This window comes from Zonotrichia albicollis, chromosome 4, assembly GCF_047830755.1.
Source record: "Zonotrichia albicollis isolate bZonAlb1 chromosome 4, bZonAlb1.hap1, whole genome shotgun sequence".
NCBI lineage: Eukaryota > Metazoa > Chordata > Aves > Passeriformes > Passerellidae > Zonotrichia > Zonotrichia albicollis.
The window spans coordinates 16,128,190-16,143,258 of record NC_133822.1 but is presented as its reverse complement, the minus strand read 5'-3'; the positions used below and the strand labels follow the sequence as shown (position 1 = coordinate 16,143,258).

At 37.6% G+C, this 15,069-nt stretch overlaps 1 protein-coding gene across 17 annotated transcripts in view; it reads left to right on the top strand.

The window, feature by feature from the left end:
- Positions 1-15,069, top strand: part of ERC1 (ELKS/RAB6-interacting/CAST family member 1) — a 269,997-nt gene that overhangs the window by 143,184 nt on the left and 111,744 nt on the right. For 11 of the 17 annotated variants that reach the window (XM_074538921.1, XM_074538927.1, XM_074538926.1 and 8 more), the window contains one exon: positions 12,800-12,931. The exons of the other annotated variants lie outside the window; for them this stretch is intronic. In XM_074538921.1, the coding sequence (XP_074395022.1) occupies positions 12,800-12,931 (132 nt within the window). The remainder of the gene's footprint in view (positions 1-12,799; positions 12,932-15,069) is intronic. 17 annotated transcript variants of the gene reach the window in all.

Here is a 15,069-nt window from a genome sequence, read left to right as displayed (position 1 = left end):
TCAATGTTATGTGGGACTTTTGTTAGTGAAAATGTAGCAAGGATGAACAAATACAGGCTCTAAAAATCAATTTTACCACATAAAAATGTAACTGAAAGAATTGTATGCAAATTTTGCCTCCTATTTTACTTGGTCAGGGGTAGCCAATAGGTAGTTTTGGGATCAGCTTACCCTCCAGCTCTTTCTCTCAGAAATTCTGTGACAGCTGGCTTCTCATTACAAAACAGGACATACATATGCAGTAGAGACATCAGTATGCATCATGAGTCATTAGTGATGTAATATTCCACTAGGAATTTTTATTTCCATCAGCTTTTGCAGTACATTACAGAAAATACAGTGTGCATTAACTTCTCATTCTGTGTGTATTCAGAGGGTTGTGATTTTCAGCACGGTGTGTTGCAGTTAGTGTAGAAACAGGCACATCTTTAACCCTGGCAGATGCTTTGAGAAAAGCTAGCCCTTGTTCTGATCATGCCATAGCCCTCTGTCAAGAGAGCTTTTTCTCATCTTTCCTGGATGTCTGGGAGAAGTTCCAAAAATGTTCACCTTTTAGCTGCACATTTCATCACTTAGAGTGAGGGGAGATTTCTTGAGGGGAGGTGAGGAAGAATTAATTTGAATTGTAGCCCTTTTTTGGGAATTAAAAATCATAATTAAGCCCTTCTGGATACATGTACTTTTGAAGCATAGATAATGAATGAATGAAAAATAGCCTCACTTCACTATATATGTGTGAAATAATACAGTAATTGTAGACAAGACTCAGTTAATCTTCATTTGTAATGCTCTTTAACTGAAGAAAGGCTTAGACATTTTCACAGAGTTAATGCCTTGATCATTTTTATTATTCAGCTACACAGAAACAAGACTGAAAAGTTCACTGGACATTGGAGGAATATTGCACAGTGCTAGAAATCAGTGCATAATATGGAATAGCACTATTGTGACATTATATTTTCATGTAAAAGTTGCACTGTTGGATTTCCATCCCAGCCAGACAGTACAGCACATAATAATGAGCTTCTGTCTTACAGAAAAGGTTTCTCCTCTTTTCTGTATTGAATTGATAAAGTACAATGTGGATTTCAAAGAAGGGCATGAAGATTTACTAACAGATTGCCAGAAAATAAGCTCAATAAGGCAAGAAAAGTGTCTTGACAAACAGGAAGCCCCACAGCACCTGCTCAGGTGAGGTCCTGTTCCTGGAGAGATCTGTCCTTTTTATCTCTTACGCTTTCACATTGTGCCTGGTGGACTCTGCAGGACAGTAACTCTCCTTTTACTTAGAGGAAGCTCATCAAGACAAGCTTTCATGCACATTAAAACTTAGGAATATTTACCTGGTCTGTTTCTGGTACCAATTTCCAGCTTCTTATAGAAATCTGGTACCTATTTCTCCAAACAATTGCATACAAAGTATATGGTAGTAGGGGTCATTATTGAAAAAGTTGTTATTTACCTCTCTCATTTCTTAGGGTTTTTTTATTTGTTAAGCTTTGGTGCATTAACATTTTTAAATGTGATCTGAGGTCAACAGGCGGACTGTGGGGACAGTCATGTCTCCAGTTTTATTGAAGCCATTTTTCTGATGAAGATTTGCAAGGTCTAACTAACTTGATTTTTGCTTTGTGTGAAATATTGCACGCTGAAGAACCAATGAAAAATATACACTTTTGAACATGGAAAATGATTTGTTTTAAAACTGAGTTGTAGAAAGAAGGTGCAGCTTTTTTCTCTGTCTAAAATAGAGTATCAGAATAAATACATGACCTTGTTCTTAATTTGATGTGGCAGTTCTTACAGAGTCTGTGATTCTATGTAACTGATGTTTATGACATTAAATCTGTTGTTAAGGAACTATCTTCTCTTGTGTCTGACCAGGAGAGAGTGCTGCATTCAGAATCCTTTTTTTTTCTTACATTTTTTTACATTTTTTTACATTTACAGAAAGGAAGTTTGAAGGGCCCTGGCAATTGTAATGGAGAAGCATTTCCCTGGGTACACATTTAGCCATCTGCTCTATCAGTTTTCACTTTATGGTTTGGTTTAGTTTACCATACATTTATTATGTTCAGGTTAGATGAACTCATTGCTTTCACATCTTTAAAAAAGATGAACCATTTGACTTTGTCTTCCTATGTAAAGTAAATTTGGACAGGTCTACAGTTTTGAAGAGACAGCTGGAAAAATTTTGTGGAAATCACTATTTACAGCTAGCATTAGGCAGTCTCCCAGTTATCCCAGTATTTCCCTTAACTGCAAATTGAGATTTGTAGTGAGAGAAAGCCATTATATGGCCTGAGAGTTTTTAACAGAGGAAAGAAGACTCCGTGCATCCTAAGATTTTTTTGGTGATCCATCAGGAATATTATTCCCCAGGCACACTTTCACCCAGTGTTTTCTGGCGAAACACGATGTGTCAGTGGAAGATGAAACCTGCTATTTGTGCTCTTTCCTGTTTGGCAGAGGGAAGGCTTGGTACCTTCATGATGTGCCAGAAACTGAGTGCAGTGAGGGCTGCACAGCTGAGTGTGTGCCAGCAGCCTTAACCACTGCATGTTTTTTGCATGGGCTTTTTTCCCCAAGATTAGCATCTGAGTTCAGACTGCTTTCCTAAAAGCTGTCAGGGAGATTAATGTATCTGTTGACAACATGGTGTGGTTCCTGTGAGGAGGCCTCTCCTGAGAGTAGGAAACATTGAGGGCCAGATTTAAGCAAAACAATAGGAGCACATTGGAGGGGAAGAACAGCTCTCTTTTCATTTTGGTGTCTTATTTCATGAGCCTGAGAAATGGTAATAAATTTGCATTTTTTCTTCCTTCTTGGTTTTTTTCTCTGTCTCTCTCATAAGGTTTTTTTTTTTTTTTACTTGCTGTGTTGAAAGTGGTTTCTAACTCATCTCTCCCCAAGAATAAAAATGCCCAATTGCCATGGCTCATTTCATAGTCTCATTGTTTAATAAAATTGCTATTCTGTTTTATTCTTCTTTTGCACAATAGAAAAGGAAAGGGAGATGGGGCGATGATGGGGACCTCAAAAAGAATTCAGAACTTATTTTTTAAAAATAATACATGTGGATTTTTTTTTTTTGTTCTATACTTTGGGAACAAATACTTGAGCATTTCCTTAAAAATATTTCCTCTAATTCATTTCAAATAGTACTAAACCTAATTCAATTCATTCTAAATCAGTATTATTCTTAAATCTTGCTTACTGAAGTGCCCAAATTGCTGTCACCCTTACTTTTTTTCTATATAGAAATTAATGCATTCTGTCTTAAATTCTTCTCTTTGTCTAAAATTTACACATTCTTAGCAGGTATCAGAACAACTGCTCTTACTGTGATGTGCAAATATTAACTAGAATTGAGACTTAGGCTGCAAACTGTGTTCAGAACTGACAGAAGGTTGTAACACACTAAAAGTCAGCACCAGTCCTTTCATCTCCTTAGTTTGGTTTGATGTGCACCCAGATCTCAATGCAGGCATGGGAAAAACTTAACTATATTGGTATCACTTAGTCTGTGACTGAGGATTAAAGGAGGATGATATTAACATTCTAGAAGATGTCTGTAGTCAGTTAAAATTCATCGGCAAATTCACTTAAAACGTTATGTTGCTTTTGTTGCTTGTGTTTGAATTCCTCCTAAAGTTTGATAATTTTGGGGTCAGCTGATTTTCAAAAGCAGGGCATGAAAAGCAAGGAAATAAAAGCTGAAGGAACATGGTCTCCCAACAGCAGTGGTGTCCCATGTCCTTCTAGAGTGCAGCCAAAAAATGGCAGATTTTCTGTAAATGAGACTAAATTTTTCTGCAATTCCAAATTATATTTACCGATTTATTCAGGATATTTAAATGAATGATGACCTATATAGCTCCACAAGTACCTCATAAGTAGAACCCATGGATAAAAGAGCAGGTGAAATTCAGCATGAGTAAATATTTATATATTTTCTCCTGACATATATATGTCAGGAGAAGCAATCCTAAATATATGTGCACAATGGTGGGTTCTGATTAGCTCTATGACCATAGGAGAGCAGTCTCAGAATTAGAATAAGTAGTGTTATGAAAATATTATTGCTTAGGAGGATTATTAAAAAAGCCATTTGAGAGGTACCAAACAGCAAACCAGAGAATGCTGCTGTGAGCATGAGCAGTGCATTTCCCCTCTGAATAATGTGCAGTGATGCCAACCATCCAGCACAGAAACAGATGTGGCAAACACAGGAGAGGTAAAGGCAAGGAAGGAAATAGCAAACACAAGGACAGGCCTCTGTTCAAACAGATATTAAATAAAATTAAGTTCTTGAACATGGAAAAGAATGAGTGAAAACAAGAGCCAGGGAATACTTTTCCCCATTTTGCAGACTGAGAATAATAGAGGATCATTTTGGAATATTTGGGGCTAAAGGGAAACAATAACTGGTTTTCCCATTCCTTTGGACTAGTTCAGGCTTTATAGAAACAATTGGAATTTTCATACAAAGAAGTGAGAATCTCTTGGAATGTGAAACGTTTCCACTTTCTCATTCTTTTGGGTTATAAGCCAGTTAGTTTTAATGGTGACTTTTATGAATGTTATATGCTAAGTTGCCTGTTTGAAGCTACTGTCAGTGTAATGCTGCAAATAGACAAATGAGTATCATTCATAAATGAGTCTCAAATCATCTTCAACCACCCTATTTCAGTATTTTTAAGCTCACTGTTTTCTGATTACTATTTAATTGTCAAATTTTTACATTTTCTGTACTGTATTCTAATAATCTTCAAATGTATCCTTATTCTCTGGATACAGCAGAACAGCAGATTGGGCATTTACTAGTAAAGATACTGAGAACAGCTTTTAATATTTTAAGCCAAATATTTCCCTAAATTAATACCTTTTTTTCTGGTTCATAGCTGAATCCATGTTGTACCAAGGCAGATCTTCTCCTTGAAATTATCTTCATTTGATGTATCTGACTGTCAGGGGGATTGTGGGTGCATTGGGGTGTTCCTGAATGGCATGAGAAAACAGTGATAATTTATTTCTGATGGGAAATTGTTTTACTGATCTCTAGTTTGAAGATGGAGAGAGAGGGGAGTATCTTCATGGAGTGAAAGGGAATTTTTTTTAAGGCTAAATGTTTTGTGGTATGAGTAGGATCTTGATAGGTGTCTGCTTTAAGGGAAGCAGTTCATAGCACAAATACAAAAGCTGCTCTGCTATGATGCACATCAAGGAAGAAGCATCAAAGGCTAAAATAAAAAAACAGAGATGATGATTGCAGGAATTCCCTTTAAAATTGAGGGGAGTGGATGAAATTCCATGTGATAACTGCTCAGTAGGCGTTCCTCAGTTGTGTCCTTATCAGTAGCAATTTTTGTCCTATATTCATTTGTGAAAAAGAGGGAAAACAAGAGAAGTTTTCTTTTATGGCTGTCCATGCTTGGTGCTCTGATGGTTTTGTCTGCTGAAGGATTAAAAATGAGCAAAGACAGGTAGGTCTTGTGACTGTGATATATTAGTGCAGTGATGATGACAGGACTGACATTTACAAAGAGAGCTCAGGCAAATAAGGCTGTATCAAGGGAATAAGATGGGTTTGAGCTTCATGTTAATAGTGCAGTTAGTTAGAACTTCTGCTGCTTTTTCTCTAACCCCATTTAGGAGCCTTGAGTCGTTGTATTGATACATGAGAGAAGAACAAATCTTGTTACAGTAGCATTTATCCAATTAGCCACTCCAAAAACACGACACGTCCCCAAAAAAAGAAAGACAAACCAAATAAACAAGAACAACAAAAAAAAAAAAAAAAAAAAAAAACCACAAAGCCCCATAACAATTAGAGATATCTATTGCTTTTGCTCACTTCAGATCATTTTCTCATCTGTATTGTCAGCTTTGGGTCCCATTTCAATAGTCCATGCAGTGACCTGCTGTGGTTTGATAGAAACATTGTCCCTCTAGGTTTTAAAAACTACAAATGTGGTAATTTGCAACAGCCAGAGCAGAATGTTAGAACTGCTGGCACCCCGTGCAGCTGCTAAATGGTAAACCTGGTTGTTAGTGTTGGCAAGGTGCTTGAGCCTGTCTGGGCTGCTGCTAATGAAAAGTGTCTGTGCAAGCCCCAGATTTATAACTGATTGCTGTGCTGGGAGCACCAAGCTTACAGCAACAGGAAAAAAGCGTCAAAGAGATGGCAACTGTCAGAAAAGGACATTGCCCACAGGAATAGCCACTGCTGCCTTTCCCTTTCTGGGCCTGTAATAGTGTCTGGAGCTGTCCTTTTTCTTCTCCTTCTTGCTGTCCTCCTTCAGCTAGTATTGATTAGGAACCTTTCTTACCATTATCACAGACTGTGTTTCACTTCGCTCCTGATGTTGAGCAAAAGTGCTGCCTGTTCTGGAAATGCTTTTTGAAAGTAGCACACCTAGGTGGTAAGATGTGGTATCTTGGAAGGAAAATGTGTGAGTGGCTGGAGTTATTCACACATTTTTGTATACAATTTAGCAGTTTTCAGGCAATAATAATGTGCATTACTTTTATTAAGGCTTTCATGTGTATGTAAGAAAAAGACAATGTGAAAGATTAAGCCTTTCTTTTCAATTAAGTTCACTAGGATTTTCCCTCCACCCCTCCCATTTTACTCCCCATTCATTTAAATTAGATCAGCTTGTAGTAATTTGTATCTATCTGGTTATTTTCTATTGCACGCTATCAGTAGAGTTGATACATTTCTTTTCCATCTTTCATGGGTTTGGGTGGGGTTTTTTTCCCATGTAAGTATTTTTTTGTGTATCCTTCCCATGTACAGAAAAGCACATATTTTTGTTTCCAGTATCATTCATAGTCCTGCATCACTCCTGAGTATTTTCAGGATAGTGTAGTTGGAACTATACTCCAGGGACAGTGTAGTTGAAACATCACTGCATTTTCTACCTTTCTCTTTAAAAGAAAATTTCCCTGACCATTTCTCATGAAGTGTTGTCTTCCATACAGTTTTTTTCACCATGCTAATTTTAATAGGATGGTTATATTAAACCTATCATGTCTAGAAATAATATTTATCCATTTGTTCTTTTCACTGTAAATATATTTTTGTTCTTCCTGCAACTGCTGATCCACAAGTGCACACAGACTCTGGATGTACACATATCCTCTTTTTCCACTGTGGTATTCTCAGAAAAATGTACTCAATCTCCTGCCATTGCTCATCTTTTCAGTACAGCATATGCAGGGCTGTGGCCAGCTTTGGTTGCACTTCCCTCTCAACTCCTACTGGAATTAAATTCTTCTACTGCAGTCTTTCTCCTTTTGTCTCTTGTAGTTATTTTTCTGTATTTATGTAACTTGTCAGGCTTGAATTGCAATCCATGTGTCTTACTTGGCAGATACAACCTTCCAGATGCTGACACATGTTGTTCTAATGACATAATCGTCGTGTATCTCAGGTCTGATCTCCAAAGATGAGGAAATGTTGATCAAGGAGCTCCTGCTTGGCAGTTTGTGCCTTGCAGCTCTCAGACTGCTCCTTTCATTCAGCAGCTCCTGATAATTACATCTGCTGTTGCTGTGCTTACAAAAAACCCTCTTCATCTTGCTCTGTGAGAAACAGGGACTTTATATAAACCTAATACTTGGATATACTCAGCTTCTGCCCAAGAGCCAGAGATTTCCTCATCACAGATAACCTGCAGGTCTTTAATTTTACCAATTGAGAGCACCAAGACAGCATTAACATCCGTGGTTATTGTAACTCCACTGCTTGTTCATGCCCAGCAAAATATCTTGTAGCAGCTTTACATGGTAGTTTGTCTCTCTGTCACTTTATTTTCAGAGTCTTTAGTGTTGGATCTGTGTTTATTTTGAGTTTATGCTACATCTTAGTACCAAGCTATACTCTATCCTAAAGGTATTTCCTTCTTCAGGAGTTTATAAACTCTTCTTTCATTCCACTTTTCAGGCAAATATGTTTGTAGAGGTTTGGTTTTTTTTTTATATTGCCACTTTGTTCAGGAAATGGTAATGAATTAAATTATTTTTTGTAGAGATCTGTTACTTTGGATGAGTTGCAGGAGGACCCCAAACACTCCTTTTGAACTAGATTCTGTCGTAACTACCATTTGGGTTTTATACCATGGGGTTCTGGCCCACAGCATTTCCTCATGTATATTCTTGAAAACCCCAATTAGAGGTATTTTGCCCACTTATGAGTGACAATTTTGTGTGATTTTCTTGTTCAGAGACTTGAAGTAGTTGATCAGCATGTGGAACTGAATGAGGGACATCCACCATGCTCACCCGAGCTTTAAGGCTCTATGTTTGCTCCTGGAATCAGATGAAACTGTAATACCTCCTTTTGGTAGCACCACATTGCATATTCCCTTAGGACCTTCCTAGGAAAACAGGCAGATTTTTACAGATCTCTTTCAGAGAAAAGAAAACATTATTTAACTGATTTTATTTTCAGCAATTTTTCTCTTGTGAAGAGTAGGTATTTGACATAGCATCTTTCCTTCTAGGTTCAGTAGTTCAACCAACATTGCAGAAACTCACCTTCCATAAATTTGTAAGTCTTTTGGCATATTTTGGTAGATTCCTGTGATTGCAAACCAGAAGTCCTCAGTAACTGGCTGACTATAAGTAGAACCAATTTTTCTTCTTCGTATTTGGTTCTGATTATGGCCAAAAAGAGGAAGCAAGGGAATTTTATGGAAGATTTTGAGAAGTCTTTAAAGAAGATTTCAATTTTTCATATTAATGAATAATCAGCATGCACTTTAGAGTTACAGTTAATGAGGCCCTCATATTTTTAACTAGGAAAAAACCTTAACATTTGTGGATGGACTATCTCCAACTGTTGTTGAAGAATTTGTTATCTCAAGATCTAAATGATTGCATCCATGAGGAAGCTTTAAGTAGCTGACAGTCTTGAGTTTCCACATTCCACTTACCAAGTGGAAGGTCAGTTCACAAGGAGGGGTTTTTCTAGGGGGAGTTTTATTCCATCTAGGATGGACTGAGGTCCTTGAGTTCTTTATCTGGGTCATGGCTTCTAGAGGAAATACATGATAAGCAGAAGCAATAGTTCACAGGAGTAAGGGCTTGTAATGATGGAATGATGGTTTAAAAAGTAATTGATTCCTAGTGCAAAGCATATCCAGTATTGCATTCTTCTCATCTGGTCTATGAAAGTGCACAGGTAAAATGTGCTATTGCATTATTTACAGGGCTCTATGATACAATTCTTTCCCTGCCTAGGTGATTCTCTACTCCTAGAAATACTTTCAGCAGTTGAAAGAATCATTTCATTGCTTTCTCAAACTGTTAACTAATCTTTCCCAAGAGCTTACTAGAGAAATCCACCTTAATTCCAAGAGTGAAATTAGGCCATAAAGATCTTTGTGAGTGTAGTTCAAGACAGGGTTATGAAGTTTGCCAGGATACCTCAGATTTAATTGAACCTAAATGTCTTGGTGAAAGCATGTATCTTATTTCATGCACTTGCATAAAACTTGATGGCAGATTACACATCACATGAATGCAGGATAGATTAAATTGATACATCATTTTAACATACATCACTTGGCCATCCCACCACTTCCTTCCTGAAGTGAAAGGAAAATCCCAGAAATGTGCATCAGTCACACCACCTTTTCCTTTCAGGCTTTGGAATTAGTTTTGCATGTGAATCAGCAACTGGATCACAGCATAGGTAGCAAAAATTTTTATTGTGCCTGAACTCTTGGCACTCCCCCAGTGTCAAATGGGTTTTTCATTTTCTGTGTGCTGCCACCAGTGAGCATAAAGGCAGAGCTGCCTCCTGTACCCCAGTCTGATTCCATCTCTGCTGTGCAATCTCCTGCACATGGGATGCAGGAGGGCAAGGGAAAGAGGGTCATGAAGGTATTTGGGTAGATAATACACCTTGAAGAATGCAGCTACTGCACAGGTAAGTAATTTTTTCTTTCTGAGTATAAGATTCCTGAAAAGAGGATGTCACTGTTTATCATTCTGGTACGTTATCAAAATACAGGAAGATTTGCCATTGGTGTCATGCTCAGAGGTATGATTGCTTCAGAGGAACAGTCACTGTAGGAAACATGTTTTAACTGCAGTAAAAATTGATAGAAGATTTTTTGCAGAGTTTAAATCTTCTCACAATAAAGGTAGAATACTTCATGTAATTAAATGGAGGAAAGCAGCAGCACAGGTCAGCATGAGCCTGTCATGTTTTAGAGTTCAGAGCCAAACACTTGGAAGAAGATGCTGCTGCGTCAAAAGGTTCACTTCAATTTTATCTACTAATACGAGACAGCAGCTTATATATTTTTTTAAAAAGTCATTCAAATACTAATCAGTCACAAATCAGTGAGCTAGAAACAAAATCATTCTTTAAGAGTGTTTTGAAACTATGCTGCACTAATGGATGTGCTACCTGACTGATCTGCTGCTCCTGCCAGTCATTTGTGAGGTTTTATCAGGTGGTTACACACATCATGATGCTGTTAGAAGAGTAAAGTTGCGCATCTTTTAAATAGGTTTGACTGAGACAGAAAGGAAAAACTTATACTCATGCTTTTCTTACTGGGTGGGTTATTTGTGTTAAAGTTCACCATTTCTAGGCAATTCATTCTAAGCCTGGATTTTTAACTTGTGACCCTCTACCATATATGTAAAAGTTTATGTATTATTTAAGGAAAAGTAATTATATATGAATATAGATTTTTCAAATGCAGGTAATGCAGCCCTGTATTTTTGGTATCACCAGTTTTTCTTCCTCCTGTCCCTCAAGCATTCACCTGTATGAATAGAGCACTATGTAGTGTCATGTTTAATACAGTGTTGAATTCACCTCTGAAATGTTTGCCTGGAATGAAGAGTGGATATACCTGTGTGTTAGAATGTTTAATTTTGCATTCTTATTTTAAAAGACTTTCCATTTTAAATGCTGCTGTTCAAATGTCCAATTCCCACTTCTGTTAATTGACACAGAAAACTACACATTCACCTGGCTGGCCTTGGATGATGTATCAAGGAGTAAAGTACAGAATTACTCTGTAATGTAGATGGGCAAATAAATATTTCCTATATCTGAAATGGTTACTATTCCTTGCACAACTTTTTGTAACCTTGTTATTCATCTTTTTGATGAGACTTCATTTATGCTTATCATAACCATGAAGTAGTTTTGGAAGATGTTATCAGTGTTCCTAAAAGATTCTGAAAATGTGAAAACATGTTAAGCGACTCCTATTTTTGAAATGTAGATCTCTCAGTTTGTTTCTTTAGAAAACAGCAATTACTTGCCCTGTGAATCCATCTTGCAATGTAACCATCAGCAGAAAGCTGTTCTGCTTGCAAACCTAACTTTGGTCTTTACCAGGGCACTGGTCCCACATGTCTTGCACTAGTCTGATACAAAGCTCTGCATCTCTGCTTGAGCACTCTCATTGAAAGTGGCAGCTCTGAGACTGCCAGAAATGGTTTTCATACAACTGTCTTTGGGGATATGGTCCTTGAAAGCAGCAATCAAGGAATAAGTCAGATTCATTTGTAAAACTCCAGTGAGTATTTTTTTTCATTATGGAGGTTGCAAGGACAATTTTTTTCCAAGTCAGTCTTCTTTTTCCTTATTCTTTATATGATACAAAACTTTTTCAGTATAAGTGGAAAATTACATTCCTAAATACAAAAAGACAGAAGCCAAAGGGGTACATCTGACAAAGAAGAAAATGCCAACAAATAAAAGCATTTTTGATTCTTCCACTGCTACTGAGATGGCTAAAAAGCCATATATTAACTTCAGTGTGCATTAATAGCTCATTGGAACTCTATGATCTAAACCAATCTGCAAGACAAGAAATGCAGAAATCTTCCATCCAGCTGCTCCCTTGTGGTGGATTTGTTAAGCAGCCATGGTCCAGGGCATTCATGTATGCACAGCCTGCTTTGAAGCCTTCCATGAAGCTGCTTCTGCAGAAGCAGGAGAAACACATTTATTTTCCTTGCAAGAGTAAAGTTAGGAGAGTCTCATTTAGAAATAACAATACCATTATTTTGTGCATATATATTTTTTTAAGTTATGCTGCTTGTAGAAACCATTAAAACATATTTTGAGGATCAGTAAGTGTTCTTCAGTGGTCTGAACATATGAGGCACATCTGAACTCACAGCTGTGAAGATGCTCTTAATCAAAGAATAAGTTTTTAGGGAGTCTTAATACTTGAATGTCTAAAATTCAGACAGCCTAGATGAGTCCTTCATATTTCCTAGCAGGCCTTGGGTGTAAAACTTCCTTTAAGACTTAACTGAACAGTGGAAGACTCTGTTGGGTCAATGTTTGCTTTTCTCCCCCTTAACCTGGAAATGCAAATTCCAAAGTGCAGGGCTCTGTTTCCCTTCTCACCACTCCTGCTGCTGAATGTGTGAGCCAGCGGGCAATTCTGAATGCCTGCTACTTTCCTGCCACTTCTGGCTTCTCTGCTTCTTCAGAGCTGCTTACTAATCCTTCTTTTCCACAATCCTTGCTTCTCCGTGCTGTATAATCTGACAGGGCTGTGGTACAGCCACACCAGACAAACAATCTTGCTTTGATGTCCTGCTTTGCTGCCTTTCTCCTTCTCTTTACTGCGATCTTCCTCTTACTCCTGCATCTCTTCATCATTCTTTCCTTTGTCTGAAGATTATTTGCCTGCAAATTGCACCTTGGGAGGGAGAAACACAATTTTGGTTGGCTTAAAAACTTGGTTGGTTAAGAGGCTGTACGTCCAAACAAGTGGTCTTCACCTCGTCTCCCGTCATTTTCCAGGACAATCTGCGTAAAAAGGATGATCGGATTGAAGAGTTGGAAGAGGCACTCAGAGAAAGTGTTCAGATAACTGCAGAGCGAGAAATGGTGCTAGCACAAGAGGAGTCAGCCAGGATCAATGCTGAGAAACAGGTCTGCAATCTTGTAAAGTCACTGGTAGCCCTCCTAGGGAAGTAACCAGACACTAAAGTACTAATTTCCCTGCTTTCCTGCCTGAAACACAGCTGGCTTTCTTTGATCCTCTGTGTCTGTTCCACTGTTAGGTAACAGAACTCAAAAAATCTGCAAAACCTTCATAGTAAGTTGTATTTCATAGGTAAGATGTTCTACAAATTAAAATCAAAATATAAGGTATCCTGAGCTTTTGAAATATTGGTTTAAGTAGTAACTCTTCTGATCTCTCTTGCCTGTCAAAGCTGCCTTCCCATGTGTAAGATAGATTTACTGCCTTATTCATTGAATTTATTTGAAAGACAATGGTTTTTATTAGCCTGGTTGTGTTTATGGATCACAGTCTCCTTGCACTTGCAAAAGAACTGGTTAAAAAGACAAATCCCTTGTCTTGAGCCAAGCATGCGCAGAGAAAATACACACCTGTGTACTGAAGTCACAAGTAGAAACTTTCATGCATTAACTGATTTTGTGCCACTGATACTCTGAAGAATCATGGACATGCCTGATTTTAGCTCAGGTAAGTAATCATCAAGAAAGCATACTGTAAGTTATTAATAAATCCATGAGATTTTGATAAAGCTTGTGAAGCAGTAACTGAAACTGGCACTCTTAATTTTGTGAGCACTCTTAATTTTTTTGAGTTTTTCATCGTTCCTTAGGCCAGTAATTAGCAAACAGGAGCCTTTGGTCAGTTGCATTTCAATGGTGAAATCTCCTTGTCTTTGTTATTTACTTAACAACACTTCTGACCAAATACACTTTAAAACATTTTAAGAGGTTTTTCTTATCATGTATTCTTGTATCACAGGTGTTAATGAAAAAGAAGTAGAAATGCAAGTTTTCCTGAAGATAACAATTGTTTCTCTATGAGCTAGAGTCCAGCTCAGCTGTTTGCTGATAGATGTGTTGAGGATAATTCTGGTTGCTTTATTTTAGGATTGTAGACAGTGAGATGGGACTCACGTTCAGGAATGAATTCTTTCCAAGCTTCTTGTAGCCTTTAAAAAATCCATGAAATAGAAATGTTTACTGGGTAGTGAATGCCACTTTGAAGATTAGATCACCTTGAAAGGAAAACATATCTGATAAAGCATTGGTTCTATGATGAGGCGCAAAAGTAATCAAACTGGTATGTGATTTGATGCCCAGGATGTTATAATGTTTTAATTAATTATTTACAAGACAAAGTGACGATTTTTATATTCTTTGAGCCCCTAGAAGCTGGCGCTCAAAGAATGTAAAAATATATTATTATAAAAATATATACATATAGATATTGGAAATAGATTGTTGGAATTGGGCGTAACATCTTAAAAATGAAGCAAGGCGGGGAAATGCACAGCCTGAAGATCAATAAACCATCAGAGAGAAGAAAGGAAGAGAGCCAAGACAAGTAAGACTTGTGGGTAACAGCATAAAAAAGGAATATGGTAGGTAACAGCATAAAAAAGAAGTTAATTTGGATGTATCAGTGCATGCAGAAGTGAGGAGGAGAAAGGAGAATGCAATGAGAGCAGCAGAAGAAAAAAATGTTGACACCTATGACAGCAGTGGTTTATTGTGACAGAACTAAACTGCCATCTCATACCAATTATGGTTTTTTAAATATGAGCAACAAATCAGCACAAGGGAAAAGGATCTGCAGAGTCTTGTTCTAGTCAGCACTGGGAGACCTGACAAACACAGGTGATGTTAGAGTTTTAAAATGCAAGGCTCCGTGTTCCATATACTATCAGTGGCAAATCCATTGAATTTCACAAACTATATAATAGGCTATTAATATTCTTAAACCAAGTGTGAGGGATGTGTGTGATTTTTAAAATACTGATGTTGTTCAAACTGCGTGTAATTTGCTTTTAATTGCATGCTTTTTCTTTCCTCTCTTGTTTATCTTGTTTTCCACCATTCTGCCACTTCACTGCCTGTCTGAAGCTTTTTAATGAATCAGTGCATGAGGTCAACCATTTTGGCTTTAGGTGGTTCAAGGTATGAGGACATCTCACCTGTGTGTGCCTCTGCCCCAATATTTTGTGTTGTTACTGCAGCCTTGTCTTGTGTAATCCTGCCCTCCCTCATCTCATGATGTGTGGTGTTGT